General features: G+C 34.4%; 1 protein-coding gene across 3 annotated transcripts in view; it reads right to left on the bottom strand.

Annotated features, from left to right (window-relative positions):
• The window catches only part of Arl6 (ADP-ribosylation factor-like 6), a 26,666-nt gene extending 3,860 nt beyond the window's left edge, over positions 1 to 22,806 (bottom strand). The window contains exons 1-9 of one of the 3 annotated variants that reach the window (XM_013503500.1): positions 21,754 to 22,799; positions 21,587 to 21,669; positions 19,332 to 19,409; positions 15,975 to 16,124; positions 12,464 to 12,525; positions 11,963 to 12,031; positions 7,867 to 7,961; positions 4,817 to 4,946; positions 718 to 773 (exon numbers count right to left, since the gene is read on the bottom strand). In XM_013503500.1, coding sequence (XP_013358954.1) covers positions 718 to 773; positions 4,817 to 4,946; positions 7,867 to 7,961; positions 11,963 to 12,031; positions 12,464 to 12,525; positions 15,975 to 16,097 — 535 coding nt within the window. In that variant the 5' untranslated portion in view covers positions 16,098 to 16,124; positions 19,332 to 19,409; positions 21,587 to 21,669; positions 21,754 to 22,799. Of the gene's footprint in view, positions 1 to 717; positions 774 to 2,416; positions 3,975 to 4,816; positions 4,947 to 7,866; positions 7,962 to 11,962; positions 12,032 to 12,463; positions 12,526 to 15,974; positions 16,125 to 19,331; positions 19,410 to 21,586; positions 21,670 to 21,753 lie in introns of those variants that run through there. The other 2 variants (XM_013503515.1, XM_013503509.1) reach the window with 2 other exon arrangements.
• Between the last annotated feature and the right edge of the window lie 1,352 nt (positions 22,807 to 24,158).

A 24,158-nucleotide genomic window follows, 5' to 3' on the forward strand; every position in this document is an offset into this window, starting at 1 on the left:
ACTGCCTCCAAACCACGCCCCTAGCCCGCCTCCATTGCCACGCCTCTAGCCTGGTACTTCCGCAATAAAGTGGATCTGCGCCAACAGCCTGGTCTCCGGTCCTCCTTGTTCACCGTCGCTGCTTACCACGGGCCCAGGTCCCTCGACCCAAGAGGGTCTACCTCACCCTTGTCCAGAGTAGGACAATGATCTTCCAGTAGGAATGATCTTCTGTTTCTCTGCTTAAAACAGAAAATGTTTGACCTGGCCATCAAATTTCTAGACTACAGAACTATACAACGTGGACCTTCTCTCACACTCATTGCTGTGTATGTCTCAGCCTCCCAAGTGCTGGGGTTACAGGGGTGCACCACTGTGTAAGGCTTTCCTTACTCTCAGTTATTGACAGTAAGGCCTAATATTCATCCTAAAATTCAAATATTTGTCAATTACTACATCAGATGGAAATGTGGTGCATAAATAAAAATTATTTTCTAGGTGTGTCATATATATTGCCTGAAAGACGCATATACTCATCTATGGAAAGTCCTTAAGACAAGGTAATAAAGTAACAGAACCAGGTATGAGGTACTTACTGTACTGCTTTTTTTTTTGTGACAGCAGAAATAGAGGTAAACAAGAGTAAAAAAAGCAATGATATAATAAAAATAAAATGTATAAAGTAAGTAGTATGAACGGAGAACAAAGGCTGAAGAAACATAATATTTTGTGATGTACCTTGAAGCCAGTCCACACCTTCTTGTAATCCTTCTCCTTTTATGGCATCACTAGCACTGAAATACAATCCATAAGAAACCAATTCATCTCATTATATCCAACTGTATGAACAAACAATTACAGTTTTGTCATATGAAAAATTAATACATTTTAGTAACATATACTTGAGCAAAACTGGTTAAACTTTGAAACTGAGTGTTTTCATAGTATGTATAGACATTTAAAAAAGTGTATCACTAAAATTATTATTCTGGAATAGTAATTAGTATATACTAATAATACACATATTTTGCATTATTTTTCTAGCATTGGAAAAGTCTTACAAGGCCTTGGGCTTCAACCCTCTACACTTGAGAGAGAGCAAGCAAGCAAAGAAAAACAGAGAAGGAGGAAGAAGAGGAGAGAAGGCAGACAGAAACATAAGAGGAAGAGATGAAAAGAAAGGAAGAGAAAAAGAAGGAAAGAAAGAAAGAAAGAAAGAAAAGAAGGGTTTGATTTATTGATTTAGGTTATGACATAGTCATAGAATGAAGTGATTTCGGGGCTGGGGATTTAGCTCAGCAGCACAGTGCCTGCCTGGCAAGCGCAAGGTTGTGAGTTTGATTCCCGGTACCGGAAGAAAAAAATGAAAAAAACAAACAAACAAACAAAAATAGAGAATGAAGTACTTATTTGAAGTAGAATTTTGCACCTATAGAGTATAATCCCATAATTATAACTTGGGTAAGCTCATAGAATTAAATGAGAACCCAGTAGATTTCAAATATAGTTATATTAATTATTATATTTATTACAGGTACTTGGGTAGTTATTCAGCTTTTTTGTCTTGGTTATTGTGAGGAGTAGGTATTGAAGGTATGCATATAATACACTCAAACCAGAATACTTTTATTGCTTTTCAGTGTTAAGAAAGTAAACAAATATTTATTGTTATACTTTACATATACTTGTAACTAAGTTACATAAACTAAAATAACAATGCAGAATACTTTTAGAGTATCATATAATCCTTCTGAAAAATACAGACTAACACTTTCTCATAACATGCCATTGATCTGATCATTTCCTTGCAACATATGATTGTTTAAAAGTAATTACTATACAATTAGTTTTCTTGAATGATTAGGTTCCTCTTAGTGTCTAAGCATCATGTAAAACATTACAATATAGTACCTAAAAGAATCAATCTGATTCTAATCGAAAGGAATTACTTCCAAGGAATTATTTCTTAGACTATAAATATGGCTTACCATGCAATTATTTTAAAATAAGACAGAAATAAACAGCATTAAATATACAATTATTCAAAGCAAATTACTGATTACATATAGCAATAGAGAAATATCAATAACTCTACTTATATAAAGAAAGGCCAAGATACTGACTTTATCATATACACACAGTCCCAAACAATGTGATGAAGAAATCCTTTCCTATTGATGGAAGAATCACTAGTCTAAAAACCTTGCATCTTTTCCTAACATGTTCCAAATGTTTGAAGTCTATCTTTCTTTTTTTCTCTCAAATTAAAAAAAAAAAAAAAACCCTTATAACTAGAGCAAAAGCCAAAGCCTTTATCCTGTCCTATAATGCTCTGTTCTATAGCTCCTAGTTGTTCCTCAGTGGCTTTATCTGCTATTTCTCCTTAGATAGCTCTGTTCCAGCCAGCCTGGGCTTCCTGCAGTTCCTGAAACATGACCAGGTACATTCTCATCCAAAAAAGTGTTTTCTTGCTGTCCTCTGTCCTCTCAATCTGGACAGCTGTTTCTCTAAACCTTCACATTAAGTGCTCCTTGACTTCAATTAGGTCTCACAGTGGAAGCATCTCTCAATATTCTTTCTCTTATCCTATTTATTTTTCTTTATCCTCCTAGCTAACATTTTATACATTTATTTACTTATTATCTGTCTCTCCAACACACACACACTCCATACCAGGGATTAAGTGCAGGAACACACAGGAAGAATAACACAATTAGGCCCTAAAAATCAGAGTTAACTATATGTTTAACACAGTGGGTTGAAAGAAACCACAAAAGTTTTCCTTTAATTTTAGACAAATCTTCCCTCTGACCTTTTCCTAGTATCCATAACCTTAAGCTGAGTGTAAGACACAATCAGTATTTTACCTCTGTGTCACTGAGCATTGCCTTTATACGTAAAACTAGAAAACAAGGATAGACATATTTCCAAATTTATACATGTTTTTAAAAATTGCAAAAATAATAAAGCTAATACGTGACATACTAATTTGAATTTAGAAAAGAGATATCCAATTTGAAGTAAGGAGAAACCAAAATTCCAGAAAAATTTCAAAGAAATTCTTGGCATTCTTTGATAAGTTGTACAGAAAATAGCATTACATTTCATATGTCCTATTAGTATCATTATATTACTTTTTCTCTAGCAAAGAAATATTTAGATATCATAACTGAGTAAACTTTTTAAAACTCAAGTGTTAATAATTTTAAATAAAAAAGGGTTTTTTTCTGAGGGGTAGGGCAGACGGAAAGAGAGACAAGTAGAATGACAATATGCCACATACAGGAACGTGGTCTCAATGGATATAAGCATTACATGCAATAAAAATAAGCTAAGATTATATTAACAAGAATGAAAACAGGAAAAGGGAAATTAAATGAGAGAGGAAGGGGGAGGGAAGGGTATTAGAAAAAACAAGCTTTATTACGTATATGTACTCTTTCCCCAAGATGAGTGCAAACTGCATACACTGTAAACATGTACCAGTAAAAAATTTTAAAGGGTCTTTTCTTAATTAAATCCACATTTTTGAATGTTGTACTTTCTATCAAAGGAGCTGCAATACTTAGTACAATGTAAAAATTATTTTACTTTACAGATAATTTAGTTGTGATTTAGGGAGATACAGTACAAAAGTTCTATGTCAACATGTTTCTGTATTCAAAATCCTATTTTTCTTTGCCAACCAAATACCACGAGACCTCAACGTCCAATTCAATAATCATTTTTAAACACTGACTTTTCCTCTGATTGCAAAATAAGGAAGGCTTTACTCAGGATACACAGTACTTCATACCTAGACGGAGGTGGTGGAGGCCTTCCTACCAGGAAGTTTCAAGCATTTCCTTAAGCTCTACTCTATTATTACTTTCAGAACTCACGCTAGTGCATAAAGTTCTTTAGTGAGCTTTACTATCTTCCGGCTTTATATTCTATTTCTCCTTGTAGAGGCAGTGGATTTCTCTGCTTCTGTGTCCAACCTTTTCCCTCAGTTACTGTAATTTTTATGGAAAGGGAAAACTTCTGATTAGATGATATTTTGCAGCAAGGAGAGGTAGGAGGGTGGTAGGCAGAAGGGACCTTACTAACATATGCTAGGTACTGAAACACTAATATATAATCTATAGTTATCATTGTTGATACATTTTGGTAAAAAGAAATGCTAGAGTTAAATACATTAGTAAGAAACTTTTCCAAATAAATAATGATTGGTAATTTCAAACAATAAGATTTCAACCTTATTAGTAAGATGAAATAAAATCAACACTTTATTTATTACTTTAGCAAATAATTATTATGTACTTATTATGTTCCAGGTGCTATCACTATTGCAGGGGTTATACAGGTGAAAAAAAAATACTGCCCAAATTCCACTTCTCAAGGAATTAACACTTTACTACAGGAAGATGAGACTATAAATCAAGCAAGGAAGCAATCAAACAAACAAAAACAAGTCATGTGGCAACAGTGGCTGTCCTTAAGGAAGTACTACAACAAGCCAGAAAATTATTTTGAAGAATGATTCAGACAAAGGGAAAGGTATGTGCAAATACCCTACAATGGGACTGTGCTTGGCTGATTCCATGTGTCAAAGGAAATCAGTATAATTGAAACTCTATGAATATGTAGGTTGTTTATTCTATTATAAGAGTTCACATTTTTCTATCCCCCAAAGGATTAAAACGATTTTAAACAGTAATCTATTTAGGGATAACTGCAATGCCACAATTCTATAAAACAAAATGAGGGCAGGAGAAAAACTAAACACCAAAAAACAAACCCCAAAGTTTAGAGAATTTTCAGGAAGACAAAATGGAAAGCAAAGATAAAACTTTACCAAATATGCCATGGTTTATCTTTGATATTCTCTAAGCACAGCAACTGAGACACTTTTACAGATGTCACTGCATCTCTAAGGTCCATTTTGTTTGCAAAGAATAAGATTGGAATTCGACGATGTTTAATATCTGAAAAAGAAAATAAGACTATCATCATGCTTCCAACTTTTTGGGTCACTCTGCCCCAAATACTTAAAATTGAAATAAAATAAATCGTTTCACAATTAATTCTTTCTTTCACATAAAAAATTTAAAGACACATACTGTCAAGCATGTATTTGAGAAATAAGAAAAATACTTTTTCTTAAAGTCATCTGTGCTCTAGTTCAGAGGTTTAAGCAAAAGATGTATGAGGTTAGAGAAGGAGGCTTGATAAATAGTTACAGAGAAGCACTCACACAAAAGGTCAAGCACCTTATGTGTTTTGTTTTTAATGTGAACACATTTTTGACACTTTGAAAGGTCCAAGAAGGTCAAGTTAGTCAGATCTGTGATGATACCTGAAAGGGTGTTGTCCTTGAAAGAATTGCCAGCCATTTTCAAGACTTGGAAACTGAGCAAACCACTAAAGATGCCATGGAAGGCAACCTGGGTGTGAGTACAGGACATGTCAAGACAAAGAAGCCGGGTGTGGTGGCACACACCTGTAATCCCAGCACTCGGGAGGCTGAGGCAGGAGGATTGTTGAGAGTTCGAGACCAGCCTGGGCTACAAAGTGAACTCAAGGCCAGCCAGAACTGCATAGCGAGACCCTGTCTCAAAATGACCCCCCAAAAAAAGGATAAAGGAGTTTGCTGAGTGATAAGAATACTGAAAATTCACTTGACTGTTTCAAAGTAGAATGCTGAAAATCCAGATGTTCTAGTAGTTCTAAACCTATGAAGTTTACACTCATGGTTATAACATCATTGAAGTTTAGATGGAAATACTTCAGACTGGTTGTTCCCAAAACACTCTCAGAACAACTCTTGAAAGTCATGCCATTTCTACTGAGGTCTAGAACTCAAAGGCTTTTAAGTTCAAACTCTGCAAAACTAGTCGCACCTCTGCTGGCAGTCAAAATACACCTTTTGAGAGAAGGGAGCGCCAGTGTGGGAAACTGACTAACTGTACTCTTTAGCAACTTTAAAGACTGCCACTTTAAGTCTTCAGGAAACATCAAAGGAGAAGTGTAAGGAAGAGAAACTGGATTCTGATTTTAGTTTTTAGTCACAGATCTAAAAATAAAAGAAGGTAAATAAAATAAAAAGGTAAACATATTAACAAAATATTTTTGCCCTTAATGATTTTTTTGAAGATAGTATACCCAACTAGTTCAAAATTCAGAAGACACAAAATTGTACATATCTAAAGAATCTCCTTTCTACCTTTCTTTGTCATTGGCTAATTGACCTCCATAGAAAAGGCAATCCATTATCATCCATGTCTTCACATGATTGTAAACATATACATTTCTAGATATAACTATTATACTATGTCACTATTCACACAAACAGTATGCCAATCTCATTATTTTATGTCTACCCTTTTCACTTAATTCATATCTTATGTTCCATATTAGTACATACAGAATACATGGACAAGGCTTTATTGATTGATTGATTGATTGATTGATTGTCATTTTGAGGCAGGGTCTCACTATGCAGTTCAGGCTGGCCTTGAGCTCACTTTGTAGCTCAGGCTGGCCTCCAACTTGCAACGATCCTCGTGCCTCAGCCTCCTGAGTGCTGGGATTACAGGCGTGCATCACCACGTCCAGCATAGACAAGGCTTTATTAAAAAAATCAAGGTTCCCACTGTACTTCAAGTGGAACTGCTAGAAACTATTTCACTGTATTGGGCAACATTCAAACATTTTATGAGAAAGTGGTAAAATCAATTAAAAAAATGCATGCTCAAAAATACATTCTCACCCCAGACCTAAGACTGATAAATTTTTAAATGAGAAGGTCACACAAAAGGTACAGGCCACACAATTGTTTTTGAAAATTTGAGTAAACTCAGGATTAGATAAAAACACCAAAAATATATACAGTTAAGCAGCCTGAATTATCAGCTCCACACTAAATTCTATTCCATTTTTAACAAAGCCATAGTTCTTTTCAAGTATCATACTTTTCCAAAAGTCTTAGCACAAAGAGTACTTAAAATCTTTCTGCCGTGACTAAAGCTATAAGTGAACAGTTCCTCAATACTCACTGCAGCACAGGTTACGGTGGGGGTGGGGAGAGGGAGAACAGCCACCAACTGAACAGTATATGCACACAGGACAGAGTATAAAGGGGCAGTAAGAAGAATGGTTACATAATTACGTGTGATTTGACCTGAAAGTACTTCATCACATAGTACTGAGAATTGGGAGATGCAGAACAGTGTAAAAAGTACGCTCATATTTTGATATATAATGATAGAACCCTATCCCTCAGCCCAATAGTTACATTTATGAACTGTCTATGTTGATTTGTATGTGTATGTAATGGCTTATTTAGAAATATGAAATAAAAAAATCCCAACTTGTTAAAACTAGTATGCTGAAAAATACTGACAGCTGACAGTTGGAGATTAAAAACAAAAAGATCTGTTTTAAAAGAATTTCTAAAATGAACATATAAGAAATGCTGTGATAAACACACACATACACAGTTAGATACACATGGAAAAGCACATGAAATGACAGGGACCACAGTAATTTTAACAGGTCTTGAAATATACAGACTTTTGCCACATTTCTTAATTTTCTGTCTGAATTTTTTTCTCCTATTGGCATACATTATTCATATAAACAGGAGAAAAGGATGTTTTAATTTTTGAGGAAATAAATCTTAGAGACCAAAAACTGCACAAGTCTTTGATATTTAAAAATATGGTAATATAGGTAAGCTATTCATTATAAATTTTGCGTAACTAGTAAGTTTTAAAATTCAAAAATTTTAAATAAGAGAAAGTTCTAGAGCATAAACAACACTTTTTATCGATACCTAAGAGAAAATGTCTCATATAAAAATTTCCCAAGGCAGATATCATAGCCTGAAAGATACCACATACATACCTGGATGATTTAGAAGAGTATCAAGTTCTTCTTTAGCCACAACCATTCTTAATTTATCACTACTATCAATGACAAAAATAATGGCTTGTCCATCTCTGTATAATACAAAAAGAAAAATTAAAGTTACACTTAATATTTTTCCATATTTATTATCCATCTGTATTTCCTAATTTAGGTACTATCTTTTCCTGTCTTTTGTCCACTTAGAAGTTCTAGTGTTCTTACCAGTTTATGTGGCTAAGTTATATGTTAACAATTACATATTATGTAAATTCTTTTTATTTCTCATAATTTCATATTTTTAAGATTGTAAGTTTTCTGTTTAAGCAATTATAATATAAAAATAGTTAAAAGAATAACCTTCTTACATAAACATAATCATCATTCATATTTTTGTATAAATTGTTACTTTTGGGCTGGGGATTTAGCTCAGCGGCAAAGCGCCTGCCTGGCAAGCGCAAGGTCATGAGTTCGGTTCCCGGTACCGGAGAAAAACCAAAAAAAAAAAAAAAAAAAAAAAAAATTGTTACTTTTCTTTTTTTTTTATTTTAGAAATAAAAGGAGGAAAATACTAACAGATCGACAACGTTTTACAAAATAGCAAAGGATCAGTACAGACATTACAGAGTTACAAACAGAGTGGTAGGGAATTAACAATGCTTATTGTATTACATATTGATATATTCAATGTAGTTTCTCATGAAAACACATATAGACATACAAAGCTAATCAACCAATGCCTCACTGACAGTTTCTTTCAGCAAGGAAATACAGGACAGTAGAACACCTGTGTTAACTATCCTGCATATACATATATACAAACTTTCTCCTTCTTTCCCTTCTCTTTTCCCATATTCCAGTTATCCTTTACCTATGAGTGCTTTCCTATCAATTCCCAAGGTCTGTCATGTCTCCTATTACTTTTCTTTATATACATTCCCAGACAAATATCTACACCTGTATTTAAAATAGACTCCTATGGCTGAGGATGTAGCTCAATGGCAGAGTTCTTGCCTAGCATGCACAAGGCCCTGAGTTCAATCCTCAGAACCACATAAAAAAAAGAAAATAAAAAGAAAATGTAATCCTGTTGCTTTATACTTTGACTTTCTGATATAAATTTCCTTGATATTTTTACAGTATGGCCTGTATTATTTTTATATGAAACACTGAAGGTAAACAACAGTACTTCTCCAATATTTTACCATAAGCCATAGTGAAAAACACATTTTACAAAGATATTGCAGACATACAAGTATATACTATTTGAGAAAAACATCTGAAGCAACCCTTATAAGTAGTTTTTATTTTTACCCTGTTTCACTCTGTAAAGGTAAAAGCCAGGCACTGAACTCTTCGTTCTTCAGGATTACGGATTAACTGAAGTCCTTGCACATGCAGGGGATATATTTTAGCATATTGTCTTGCTTTGTATTTCATTAATTGCTAGTGATGTCAATATCTTTCATATATTTACTGGATGTCTATGCTTCCTTGTGACTCATTTATCCCAATCATAAGATCCTAAAGTTCTATTTCAGCAATTAAATGAATGAAAACAAACTCTTTAAATACCATTTTCACTTATCATTTAACAGAATATAATTTAGATTAACAACCATATATTACTAGTAGATACACAAACTATAAAATTGGAAACATATAAAGAACGTTAAAAATGTTCAATTACTATGATCAAATGATTTTTGTTTCTGGAATTATTCTACAGAAACTTGAACTATGGCTAAGATTTACACAAAATGCTAACTGGAGAATTATTATTATAATCTTCAAAAACTCAGAATAATCATTTGCAAAAGTAGAATGATTAAGCAAAGTCTGGCAAAGCTGTGTAAAAAAAATCAGGCAATCATGAGAGTTACATTCATTCCATGTTTTTCCTGATTTACCCATATCATAGGAAGTTAACTTAAAGAAAGTAGGATAAAAAATATACATAGTACATAATTTAGATGGCTCCTTTCTCTGTACTTATACAAAGTCCATGTAAATGTTTCAAAAAGATGAACCATACCCCCCAAAATAACAATGGTAAATTTATGAGTAATGGTATTTATGGGAAACAATATTTTAATATTATTTTCTAAACTTTATAAACAGTTTATTAGGGGCTGGGGATACAGCTCAGTGGCAGAGCATCTGCCTGGCAAGCGCAAGGTCCTGAGTTCGACTCCTGGTACCAAAAAAACCCCAAAAAACAAAAAACAAAAACAGTGTACTCCTTTTAGTTTGTACTTACTTTTTACAGTGGGAAAATGGTGTACAGAAATTATATAATTAACATTAAAGAATTATATAAGTTTGAAAGTAAATTTCCCTTATAATTCTACTATTCCAAAACAAAAATGCTATTAATAGCTTGGTGCATATCTCACGAGCAGTTTCTTCTTTCTATATATCCTAACAGCTTATCTATACTAGGGATGAAGTGACATAATGAGACTTGAAAAATATTATTCCAAACGGTGCTAACAGACAGTCCTCTATGTATAGCTTTGCCCTGTGTCCTAATCACAGTACACTTTGTAAAAGTAAAAACGTTTCCAAAGAATATGAACATTATTCATTTTAACAGATATTCAGAAATTATCCTGAGAAAAGACATTACATTCCCTCTCACAGGAGCACTCATTTTAATAGTCAAAATAAACACAACAATGGAAGTCAGTGCCTTTTTAACATCTTAAGTCTAATAATTAAAATGTACTTTTCATAATTAGAAAAATATTGAGAAAATAAATTTATTATTGAAATTTCTCAACAGTAACCATACTTACCATTCCATGTACAATTTAACTACAATATTCCTGAACTCATTAATTTCTTTCGAAAAGATTTTGGGGGAGGTACCAGAAATGGAACTCAGGACCTTGTGCTTGCCAGGCAGGCATGCCACTGAGCTATATCCCTGGGCCCGAAAAAGATTTTGAAAAGGAATTAAAATCAGAAAAAAAAGGTTTCCTTCTTAAAATACTGTTTTATGTATTTTTGTTCTCATTAAATGTACTTTTTAAAATAATTAAGTATATGCATTTTTTAAAAATGAGAAATGTTTATTACTTAGAGAATGAATTAAAAAATCCTGTATTGAACACTCAAGGTTTTCTTAACAAAAAAAAAAAAAAATTCCCCAGGGAACTTAATGAAGAATATCATAGCATGCTTCACACCTTTGCTTTTTCAAACTGATCCTCAAATCTGAAATATTTTTTTTCTATTTCTGAGTTCCTTAGGATCTACCTGATTTAAACAGACTTTCACACTTTTAAAGTACTCACTGAAAAGAATGTCTGGAATTATTCTCCTTTGCTCATATCTAAGGAATATAGTACTTGTTCTTACCTCAGCAGGAAACAGTTAACCAGTAAAATCTAAATATGATCTTGTAGTCTTTATATGCCATTTTAAGTCAGGAGTTTATAACAACCACAGAGAGTTTAGTCAAGGAACACTGTTTTAGATACTATCATTAAGTTACACTGCTCTTAAATGAAGTGTTCTTAACATTAGAAGTTAATGAATTTATTTAACATCTCATGCAAATTTTGAGAAGATAAACACATCTGGATGCTACAACTTGACAGCTGTTAAAATCTGAAGTAATCTGTACTCAATTTTCATTTGCCTAGAACCTCTTATAGAACAAATGCTGGACAGTACTGTCATTTCAACTAAATTTGGTCAATAATATTTCTGATATATATGCTGAACAGCATATGAGGCTTTAAAGAAATGATATAACTAGAGAAACAGTGACACATTAGAAGAGGTGACTTTTGACCTGGTTCTTGAAGCATGAATATATTAATCATAAACTGAAAAGAAGCAGGATAGACAAGGACATTAAAGACAGAGCAAACAGCACATACAAATGTCCAATGTCATGAAGGACTTGAAGTATTTGAGAAACAATGTAGGGTATGGTTACTTATTTTCTTAAGTTAATAAATGTGCTGGAATTATATGAAAAATAAACATTATTATGCCACAGCCCATATGACCACTTCGATTTCCAAACATTGTGTGCTGTTAAAATACAACTATCTAGGTAAGTAACACTCACAAACATACTTACTTATAATAGTGCTCCCAGAGATTTCTGTATCTCCCTTGACCTGACATGTCAAACACTGTGAAAGACAAACTGGAGGGAAAAAAGGGAAGGCAAAGCATAATCATCACTTAATACTTTAAATTGTTTTCAATCAAGGGGCTGGGGATTTAGCTCAGCGGCACAGCACCTGCCTGGCAAGAGCAAGGTCGTAAGTTCCATTCCCAGTACCGGAGGGTGGAGATAAATTGCTTTCAATCAAATCACCATTGCTGTACATTTTTTCAGGTAAAAGTTCTTCCCAAATGAACTTGGTAGTATAAATATGATTTTACAATAAATAATATATTAAAAAAATATGTTTTCTTTGCACATGAGGCTATCAGAGTATGTTAAGTTCTAAAAAATAAAGTAGAGGTAGTGGTACAAAAATGTTACTTCTAGTAACAGTAGAAGGCATGACCAGGTAGATCTAATATTGCTTTTTAGCCACACCTTCTCAGTCACAGGGGTAATGCAGATTACCTGGATGACTTGAACTTCTCTACGCTGAATCCTATAGTTGGAACTATATCTTGAGACTGAGCCTTCAAGAGAAAAGACAAAGTTTAGAAATTTTGCAATTACCAAAGATAAACTTTTCCTCAGGTTAAAAAAAAAATGTCTGGATTTTACATTTCTAAAATATGCTACTGATAGAGTTAAACAAAATTAAAATCTTTTGCAATAGGATCACTGTAAGTTCTTTTTAGAAGTCTGAAGTTTACTAATTATGAATCTTTATAATATGTAAATCTTAATTTACATTGTGTTATGTTAAGCAGTAAAGAACAACTTAAAAGTTTTTACCCTGAGTCTGTATATATAACTTTCTGGGGTTTTTGGTTTTGTGATGCTAAGACTGAGCCCATGTAAGACAAGCACTCTAACCCTGAGCTAAGCCAACCATCCCACATGTAGGACTTTCATATCTTCAACAAGTAGTTACTAAGTTTATTCATGTTTGGAGCTGCCCTTATGTCTATATGGTTCCTGCTCCCTAGGAATTTATTACCTAGAGGAGATAAAAAACAGTCAGCAACTTAACAACAAATGAACACAACTTGGAGCAGTGGTAAATACAAAGAAATGGTGACTACAGCGGGACAGAACAGAATTGGTATGGTGGCCTGGGAGAAGGGTGCTTAGGAAAAGCTGATCAGATAAGATGACCACACCCAGGGATGTATGGTAGGAAAGGGAAAAGCTGTAACAAGTTCTTGGCAAAGTACATTCTGGTCAGAGGAAGCAGCCAGTGCAATGACCCTCTGCCAGGAAGGAACTTGCTTACCAGGAAAGGTAAGCCTGTGTATCTACAGAGTATTGATAATTAAAAGAGCAGTATATGTTGAGGTAAGAAAGGTAGTAGCTTGAATTTCTAGTAGGAAGTTCTGCTTGGAGAATAACGAAAGGCAGCAAGAGTGTAAGAAGATACCTATTGACAAGTCTAAGGGGCAAATAAAATACATGAAACTGACAACCTAACTAAGCAAATACCTCCTAGCACTTTCATCATCAAAACTGTCCATGCATTTGAACAAAAACCTATCTAATTTCTGATTCAGATGCTCAGAAGTTATTTTTGATTCTTCCCCTTTCCCCTACTCCTCTTATAATCATTCTCTAAGCTTACTGGTTCTGTTTCAGTAACTTAGTTTTGGCTTCTATCATTTATTGCTGAACATCACATTAGCTTCCTAATTGCTCCTAATTGGCTATATTACTTTGGAGTAGTTATTTAAGCCTAGGTTTTATTAAATGTGATATATATTATTAAACAGTGTCTGTAAATAATCAAGTGTTTGTTATTATTATAATCATACTCTCACTGATTTTAGTCAGTGGTATCCCCAATTTTTTCTGAACTGCTACAAATATAACTTTAAAAAAATTCCTTGTTGCTCAGTTCACCTTGTTGCTTATATGTGAGAATGGGAGAAGCAGAGGGGAAATTTTGCCTCACATCACTATGTTCAATCTGGTAGACTACATTTGAGTAACTTAACTTCAAATGGAAGACAGACTGAAAAGACACTGGAGCTTGTTCGTCTTAATATAATGTGTTAGTGAATAGGGTTTCCTTTGAGAGATGCCCTGGTTTTGTCTTCTGAAGTTTGTTTATTCAGCTTTTCCTTCTACCCATCCTATGAGCTGCATTGGGTTTTTTCCAAAAATGTCTTTATTATTTCTTTGAAAAAAATTCCTTTTAACTTGTTGCTCTACTCTTCGGGATAAAATTCATTAACTTTTCTCTCTTCAAAGTTCTAGTGGAAATAATTAGGAAACAGAAACCACAAATTAATCAGAAAGAGAACATATGTGGTTTAGTACTTCCAGATTCATATGAAACTCAATTTCCTCTAAAGTATCCCAAAAGATAGTCTCTAACAATTATTTCCTTTTGTTCTATCTAGGAGCAAATACATTTGTTCATTCTCCAAACTGGACAAGAAATGATACAAGGAAGCAAAGCGTGTAGGAATGAACCATCTGAGACTATCTAGGGATAGACCAAAACAGAAATAAAACAAGATTCTTAAGAGAGACCTTATTTGGTTAGTTTCATTAAGTCTGCAAAAAATTATAATTTGTTGCCATCAATCAACATCCTGATGTAAACTAAAAATAAAAAAATCATCCATCAATATATTCATCTAAGCCAGGCATGGTGATGTATGCCTGTAATCCCTAGCTCTCGGGAAGCTGAGGCAGGAGGATCATTTTTGAGTTCGAGGCCAGCCTAGACTACAAAGTGAGACCCTGTCTCAAAAAAGACTATATATATATATATATATATATATATATATATATTCATCTAAAATATATAATTAAATCTCAAACATAATTCCAGATTATCTGTGATTCAGTACTTAACAAGTGAATATTCTCATCTGCTGAGGAGAATTTAGTAAGTAATGCATATGCAAAGTAATTTCAGATTTCTGGCAAATAGGGGAAATTAGAATTTTAAAAGACAAATAGAGTATATCTCTAAAAAATGATAGCTGAAACTGGATTCCCACGAAGAGTAATCAAGTTAAAATGTCCTCCTCTTCTCTCTAGTCAAGAGTTTAGAAAATACCAGCAATCTCAGTATATTAATAATAAACATTAGGCCAGCTTAATATTAAATACTAGTCTGAGTATAAGAAATAACTAGTTATTTAGAAACTAATCTTATCTATAAAAAATTAGACAAAAAATTCTATAAAATGAGAGGCAGAAGTGTTTTGTATGGCATTTCCTAACAGAGTATTGTAGACTTTTACAGTTAGTATACTTAATTCATTAAAAATCATGTGCTAATGTGGATGAAAGCTCACACTTGATTCTTCATGTGTTTAAAATAGGAAGGAAGCAAATGTTATACATACCTGAGTGACACAGTTCTGGTAGCCTTTACAAAGTCCTACTCAAGTAATTCTCTTTGGTTACCATTGTCACTTTTTTTTTTTTTTAAAGCAAAGCAAAGCAAACTACTCTGCTCTTAGGACCTGGAGGTCAATTATTCTGACACAGGACAGTTACATCAATATTAGCAGTCAGGAAATGATATTGGAAACAAGGAAAGCTCTGCTATGTGAGCTTTCTTTACACAGAGACACCTCTCACTTATGCATCATGTATTGCATGTTCTAACTTTACACATGTCTCAGTCACACAATATTATCTTCAGACACTTACTGGGTAAAACTGTCCTACCTTCTACTACTGACAGGATGAAACTGTCTAACCATAAAGGAAACTAAAAGGAAGGCATGCAACCTAAAGTAAACTCGGCAAATCTGTAAAGATCGTTAGGAAAAAAATAAAAAAAATAACTGGTTTAATAATCAAGAGTTATATACTTATATGCTACATATTATGGTTCACTGATAATTATTATTTTAAAGTACTACAAGAACAGCACTTCATAACATGATTATGAAGCAAAGTAAGTTAGCATATTAACTTTCTCTAGTAGAAAATACATGAAGCACCTAACAAAGATACTTACATTGGAAGGTTTAAGTTTGTTGATGATTGTTGTTTTGCCACTGTTATCTAGCCCAAGGCACAAAACATGAACTTCCTTCTTCCTCAGGCCAAGCAAGCCTGAAAGTCTGTCTAGCAATCCCATAATGTGATTCAAATATTTACAAAGCAGCTACAGAAAGAAAAAGATTACTCAAAGGCATCTTAAATATGGAAAATATTGGTATATGCATAAAAATTCAATAATTTAAAGACACACAATGATACTCTTAAAAACCATGTTGATGTAGCTCTGCACTTAGTATACAGCATAAGCTGATTATAGAAAGAAGACTTAACTGAAATGCAGATTGGCAGCTATTAACCCCTGCTAACATGGAACGATGTCCTTGAAATAACCCCATTTTCCACTTTATTTATAATATTTAAGAAAAAAAATGTGGTCAGCCTCAGCATCATGTGGATTCTGTCAAATGTAGAACTTCCAATCTCTATGAATTAGGCAGCAATCTTTCTGTGAAATTTGAAACAATATTCAGGCAATGAGGTTCATGTAGAATCTGATGCTGAAGATGAGAAAGTAGAAGGCAGACAAAAAGAGAGAAAAACTGAGATTTTAGTTACCTAAATGATCTGAAACCAGATCTGTGTCATACTTTTCTATAATCAAAATTATGAAATAAAACCCCTTTTTTTTGCTTGTGTGGTTACTTCCAGTTTGGGGAGGGTTTTCTGTCAGTAGAAGTAAAAAATTTTGATATATTTTATCCTTATTTCTCCTTATCTTTTACACATATTTTGGTAAATCACTATAAGTTCATTTGGGAATAGATTCACACATGGACAGTTTTATTACTTTATCAGACATCTATTTTCTTAACTGTAACTTAACTGAAACATCTTATTGCTATTTAAAAAAAGGACACTAGTATGGAATCAGAAAATGAATACCAATTTTAGATTATAATTTAGCTTTTCTCAAATACTGTAAAAGTCACTTTGTTAACCTATTCCTATTATTTGCTCGACTGTGTCTATTTCTAGGGGGAAAAAAATCTGAGTTAGTTGTAAGTATTTTGAAGTTAATTAACAATGCTATGTTGTATTTTTATAGCTATTCATATCCATCTATGGTACTATTAAATTTAAATTTCAGGTCTCCAAATCAAACTTTTTAAAGAAGCTTGCCTGGCTCCATTACCTCCCTCCCGCCACATAGTACTACAAGATAGGAAAAGGGAAATAATCCTTTTGCCAACAATCAAGTGGTATAGGCACTGCTAAAATACAACTGTGTACAAATACTTCCCATTACTTTCTAAACCTTCATTTTTAAAGTTCTCTAAATATTAATCTCATTTAATTGATTTATTACCATCTTCATTCAAGGTTCCATAAATTTATCATCTGATACTTCCTTTAGTATTTTTTATTCTATACCATCCCAGGCAAGGCTAGACCTTGAAGGATATAAGGCTAAAGCAACTCAACCTATAGGAAGCTTTCAAGAAAACTACATCTCAAAGGAAGCTGCATAACTGACCATTTGCTAAAGCTCCTTGGGATATCATTGTCGAGACAAGTTTCCAAACTGAATTTCAGTGATAAGTAGAAAAGAAAAAGTACTGTGCCCTAGTGGGTAGGACCTGTAAATACAGCCATCTTACTCTGATGAAGGGAGTAGGCTTGACTTCTGGTAGCTGGACTTGTGCCACAAGAATCAACACTTTCTTCATAATGAAAGTTCAAATCCCACTCAAAACATTTCTTTGAATTTCAGCTGAAGGACTGACTTTAGAGACTATTTTAAATTAACTTTCTGATATGAAATAATTCACACAGATAACTTTAATTCAAAGTAATTTTTATTACTTAATTGATAAAAATGTACACTTCTTGTTTTTCATTCTCCAGAGAATTTTAAATATATTTTAAGAACTGCAACTACATCTCACACCTTCCTCTTCTGGGCACCTACTATAAAGCACTGATTGTTATCAGGCTGGCACTTGGATATTCCCTTTTCATAGTATCTTTTATTTTGACTTTTCATTCTTTTTCTAAGAATTATTAAACACATTATTGAAATATTGTGGGATATACAATTTAAAATAGTTTTTCTAAAGGATGTTACCATATTTATGGAAGCTGCTTTAAAAGGAACTACAATATAACCTTACATACATTTCAATTTTTAGTAATTATAGTTTTTCTTCTATAAATTCTTGCATGCGCCCACTCACATTTATTTATCATGTTCTAACATTAGAATGGGACACAGAAATTTTCTGTAGCTTCCTACCCCCATAGTCATGACTTCCAAACCTAGTTGCATTCTGGAATCAGAATTTCTGAGGACAGGACTAGAGTATTTGTAGGATATTCGTAGTTTAGGGTATTATTATATTATTATATTATTATCAGTTTTAAAACTTATATGGTTTCTGATACGCAGTCACCATTAAGAACTATTAGCTTATACAATAAAGTCCATGCTTTTTTCAACAATAGAAAAGCATTAACACATTCAAGTTTTAACATAGGAACCTTCAGAAATAACCCACTCTGAAATTTCTCTATTTTAATGCACAAAGTTGATGAAAAATGGACGGACTGTACACATTTGACTGGAAAAAAGGGTATGATCTAATGGTAAAACTAAGAAGGGAAACCAACAAAGCCTGTCTGCTGTTTCTCCTTTTTTTTTTTTTTTTTTTTTAAACAGGGTTTTGCGACATAGCCCAGACTGTCCTGCGTTATAGTCGTGGACGACCACACCCGGCTGTTCAGATTCTTCCTAATCTCTTTGTGAGCATCCCTTTTTCTCACCTATGGAGCAGGACCTCTCTGAATGAGAATCTTTAAGGGAGCAAGGAGAAGCAGAGCCACTTTCCTAGAGTTTATGTCTGCTTTAGGAGCAATGGTTCTCATTTCTATAACTTACCTACCTTGGGAAAGAGGAATTGAGATTTCTATCACTCTCTCCAGGGGAGAGAAACAGCAGGAGACATGAGGGCAGATGATCAGTGTTTGTTTTAGAGGCCCTTATAGTGCCTTCAATTCCAGATACTCAACAGGCCAACATGCTACACTGAGCCCCAACACTATCTTGGTTATATCTATATTTCCAGAGTATCTCACACAGAGTATATATTTAATAAATATTTGTAATACACACTCAAACAGAAAAATTCCGTGCATTTCACTCTGAAAACTGATCCTTTAATAAATATGCTCGATTATCAAATGTAAACACCTTTCTTTATATCTTTTCTTAGAAATATATTTCAAGAGGTTGAATTATTGGGTCAAACAGTAACATTTAAAATTTTGATAGATACTGTGGCATTTTCTTTCAGAAATGTCTATGAACACTTACCAACAGCAAGTACAACTTTCAATTCTTCTGTTTTCTTACCAAAACTGGGTATGGTTAAATTTTCTCAATATTTGCTAACTGAAAAGAAAAACATGGCATGTAGTATTACTTAAATTTGCATTTATTTCATTACTATAATGTTAAAACATTTCAGACTTCAATTCCATCAACATTTCTTCTATTATGAATTATTTGCTATATTCCAGTGACTATTTTCCTATTGGTTTCCTTTCACTACTGATATCTGAGAGACATTTCCATGGCATAATTTTGGTCAATTAAAATTATATTTCACTCATTTAGTTTTGGGCTATACAGAAGTTTTAATTTTTATCTAATGATATTTACAAAATTTATTTCAGTTTCTTTCTTCAGTGTTAGACTTGAAACAAAGTTTTCCTTTTCAGCACTTTAAACATATTAGCCAGTATTTTGTTTCCTATCTTTTGAAAGTTTTAGTTTTTATACCTTATGTTTTATTTGCCTGACATTTATAGGGTAAGTCTTTTTTCCCCCTGGTGTCACTTTTCTTTCTGCCATTCTCTTTAGTATTTTTCTCAACTTTTTAAAAACATTCTATATTCCTGTACATGTTTGGGTCCATTAGTAAATTCTCTATCACAGGGTATCCCTAATATAGTCTTTAGAAGATGATTCTAGGAATTATCCTCAGGATTTCAAGGCCATGTAAGTTTGGGAAATTTGGGATTCTATAACTTTCAACAGGTTTCTATAGATCAACACTCCTCATACTCTTTAATATGCTAAAACGCATTGCAAATCTATAGGAGATGCAGTAAGGTAGTAGTATGTTTAGATGAATATTTACCTAAGGAAACTTTTCTGGGAAGTTAGCTGCATATAATTTGAGAATATACTCTTTTATATACTCTTTTATTGATCTGTTTATGCCTAGATCAGCACTACAATGTTTTAATTCATGTATCATTATAATGGTATTTTATCATGTGAAAATGCAATGTCCTCTCTTTAGTGTATTTTTTCAAAATATGAATGATTTTTTAAAGAGTATGGACACTTTTAAAAAATATTTTACTTAGTTTTCAAAAACAAAACAGTTTAGAAAACTGTACAATTATTATTTATAAATAAATTACTATTTAAAACTACGGGAAAATATGACATGAAAATTTTTGTATTTCTAGAGAAATACAAGGAGAGAGCTTGCCTGCTATTTTTTTTCTTTCTTTTCTTTCCATTTCTTTCATATTAAATTTAGAGAAAGTAAGATCTTGGACAAGGATAAGGTTTTCCAAAGGCCAACTATGAATGCTCTGAGATTAGTCCAGATAATTTGCATTAAAAATAAAACACCCTTGAGGTTGACAGAAATCAGCAAATCAATAAGAAATGAGAACACTGGATAATTTGATAATCACAATCTTGAGCACTGAGGGAATTAGCGCGAGTCAGAGTTGAGTAACAAACAGTTAATAAACGCAGCATGTTACACACTTTACTTAGCAAATTTTGATGCTCTAAGTTGTTTTACCTCAAAACAGTAGTAAATTTAAATTTTTAAAAGAAAAATTATAATCTTGGTTTGGGAAAAAGGTACAAAGTTGATATTGAGATTAGACAGCATAAACTAGTAAGAGAACCACTACTGAATGCCTCAGGAACAAAATATGCCTTCAGTTTAAAATCTTCCTTTCTGTATTGCATGTTATTGGCAGAATTCTTACTATTTACCTGAGATAAATTACCTATAATCCATAATTCCTGTTCTTGAATCAAGATTACTCTGGTTTGAGCATTAACCCTGCTACTAGCTGTGTGTCTCTGTGAGTTGGCTGTGGTCTTCAATGATCTCTAAAGACAGTGGTCGTGCATAGCTATTAAATTGTTCACAGTCTTGACTCAACCTACCTTTTTAGTTGCTTATTTATACACCAGCCAAATTTTTCCGCCTGTTGTCTGAGAATCACCTGCCTACATGTTGTCAGAAAAGTTAGGATACCACCTGGAGCTACAAGCTACAAAGGTACACTGCACACAGAGATCGGAATAGAAAGCACACCCGTTATGGATACTTTGTAAACTTCACACATGTTTGTCGAGTGAAGGGATGCACACTCTTTCTACCCCACGTAAACATTATTCAGCTTTCAGTTTCTGACAATGAAATTTCAATTTCTACACTTTCCATACTTCCCATTAAAAGGCCCAATTGGGTAATGTTAACATCAACCAACTAATCACAACGGGTCCCTAGTATTCAACACATAACTTACTCTTTTTTTTCCACCTTTCACACATTAGAAACAACAGGTCGCGTGGAGCTCAAAACCCGGAGAGGTGACCGCTGGCTCTAAAACTTGAGAAAAGAGGGTCATATCCGAACTGTGAGGCTGGTCCGGGCCTGGGAGTGGGCTCGAAACCGGAATGGATTCCCTCTTACCCGCCTGTGGGATGGGAATGTGGCGCCTCAGCCTTCTTCTCTACGCCTCCATTGGAAAGACTACTCGTCCAAAACAGGGGCGCCTCTACAAGCGACGGGAACCGGCAGCTTCTGCCTCAGCTGGAGCATCAGTTGCGGAGCAGGCACCCTGGCGCGCGGTTTCCTTGGTAACAAGAGCTTCTTCCGGTCCAGAGGCCACGCCTCTTCGGGAATCTTAGCGATTCAGCCGTGGTGCTTTTCCTTCTAGGGTTGGAAGGCGCTGGAAAAAAACCCATGGACACTTCAAGAAACTCTGTTAATAGAAATGTGAGCACAGGGGACATGACGAGTTGTCGATTGGCCGGCGAGGATCTGCGAGGTCGCTCGTGAAGCATGATGGGAGCTGTAGGCGCTCGCTCGCACAGCCTGCTGGGTAGCGCCCGCGCCCGGCCTCGCTGGGGGAAGGTCACCCTCCGCTGATCGTCCGGCGTTCCTCGGCCTGCTGGAGCCGCGCATTGCTTGCGGAGCTGGGAATGCCGAGTCCCAGCGCAGTTGCCGGCACCCGCGGCGCGGCGTGCTGACAGCGGCTGCGGGACGCCGTGGTGCGCGCCGGGGCGGGAAGGGTGTTGCAGCTGCCCCGCCTCGCGTTACACCACCTCCCGGGCTCTGAGGGGCGTCCGCCGGCGTCCTCTGACGGAGGCGCCCAGGGGCGAGAGACTGGTCTAGGAAGTTGTACAATTACTATTTGTCGGTAATTTCTTTTTAAACCAAGAGAAATAAGTAAAAGGCAAAAACATTATTTAGCAAAAGGAGTGTGCCTGTACCCTTGTTCTCCGCTGTTTGAGCTCCCTGAGAGTTTCCCCTCGCGTAATCTCTTGTGATTGATTACTATCCCCAGAATCAAGTCGATGGCTGGTCGGAGTGGGCATCAACAGTCAGTAAAGTTAGCCATGTTCTGAAGTTACACTCGGACTTTGGAGCAGTTGTTGCAAATGATCCTCAAATTGAAAATATTTAGCCATGAACCTTCCTCTACTTTTTTTTTGTTCCAACACACTGTAAATGCAATAATTTTAATGATCTGGCATTTTTTTGTCAGCGTTTTTATTTTTTTTATTTTTTTTATTTTTATTTTTATTTTTTTTTGTTTTTTTCCGGTGCCAGGAACCGAACTCAGGACCTTGCGCTTGCCAGGCAGGCGCTTTGCCGCTGAGCTAAATCCCCAGCCCCTGTCAGCGTTTTTATTTGTCCAGACGCATCAGCTTTACCTCTCAAAGAACTGTTTCCGTGTTTTTAAACATTCCTGAAAGAAGTTTCATTTCTTTTGCTACCTATGAGTATGGAATTTTATTTTTCCTCTCCAACTAGGTAGTTTTATGTTTACTTCCCTAACTGTTCTTTGACCCATTAATTAATTTTGGTTTATTAAATAGATGAAGAGAAAAAAAGAAACTGGAGGGATTTTTGTCCAAGTGATGATGGGAAGGTATGAGGGTTGTACCTGCATGATTCTGAGGTGTTTTGTTTCATTACCAAATTTCCAAGTGTAGCTATTTTACAGTGAAAAAAAGGTGTGTTTCTGGGCTGTAACTGTTTCAAAGCAAAAAGAAAATAAACTTCGGCTGTTGTTGCATATCCAAATGATTGGCATTTAAATATCTTCTATAAATGGGGAATGGAAATATTCTGTTCTGTACTGTGTGGTCTTTAAACCCTATCTATGCTTTGTCGTCCTCACCTTCAGAAAGATACTATTTCATCTAGTGATTTTAAGAGAGAAGCAGAGATCTAACCTTCCAGAAAACTTTCTTGGACAGACTTAGTTTTTTTTATTTCCTATATTTTCTCCCCAGGTTGAGTTCATTTACTTTAACCTAGTACAAAACAGTTGCTGGAAACGGAGGTATAGGTAGATTGAGCGTCCAATTTAGGCATATAGATAATTCTTTGACAACAACAAGCTAAGCAAATATTTTATGTAAGTGTGATGACATTATTGTGATGTCATTATTGATGTGATGACATTATTATTAGAGACGAAATAGTTGTCATGAAACCCACGATCTACTCAATAATGTAGAAAATACCAGTCTTGAAAATATCAACCAGAAAAAGTAAATATTTCGATCCACTGTTTTGGTGCTTTGGGATCAGCATAAAATACTTCCACTTGGTGTAAGAATTGTTTCATTTCATTTTATTATGAGAATAATAAGCTTTCGAAATGGTATGTGATTTTTCTTAAAGCTACTTAAGATATATATGTAAGAGAAGAGAATTCTAAGTACTTTCTCACTAGTTTTAATTTCATACTGGCTTTTGGAGCTGTAGTAGGAAAGAGTGACATACATTGACTGCTTTACCATTCTGATTAATTCAAGATTTCTTAATGTATTTTGTTATTGGCAACTTCTAAAAGAATATAA

This window comes from Chinchilla lanigera, unplaced genomic scaffold, assembly GCF_000276665.1.
Source record: "Chinchilla lanigera isolate Chin_1 unplaced genomic scaffold, ChiLan1.0 scaffold00006, whole genome shotgun sequence".
NCBI classification, from domain to species: domain Eukaryota; kingdom Metazoa; phylum Chordata; class Mammalia; order Rodentia; family Chinchillidae; genus Chinchilla; species Chinchilla lanigera.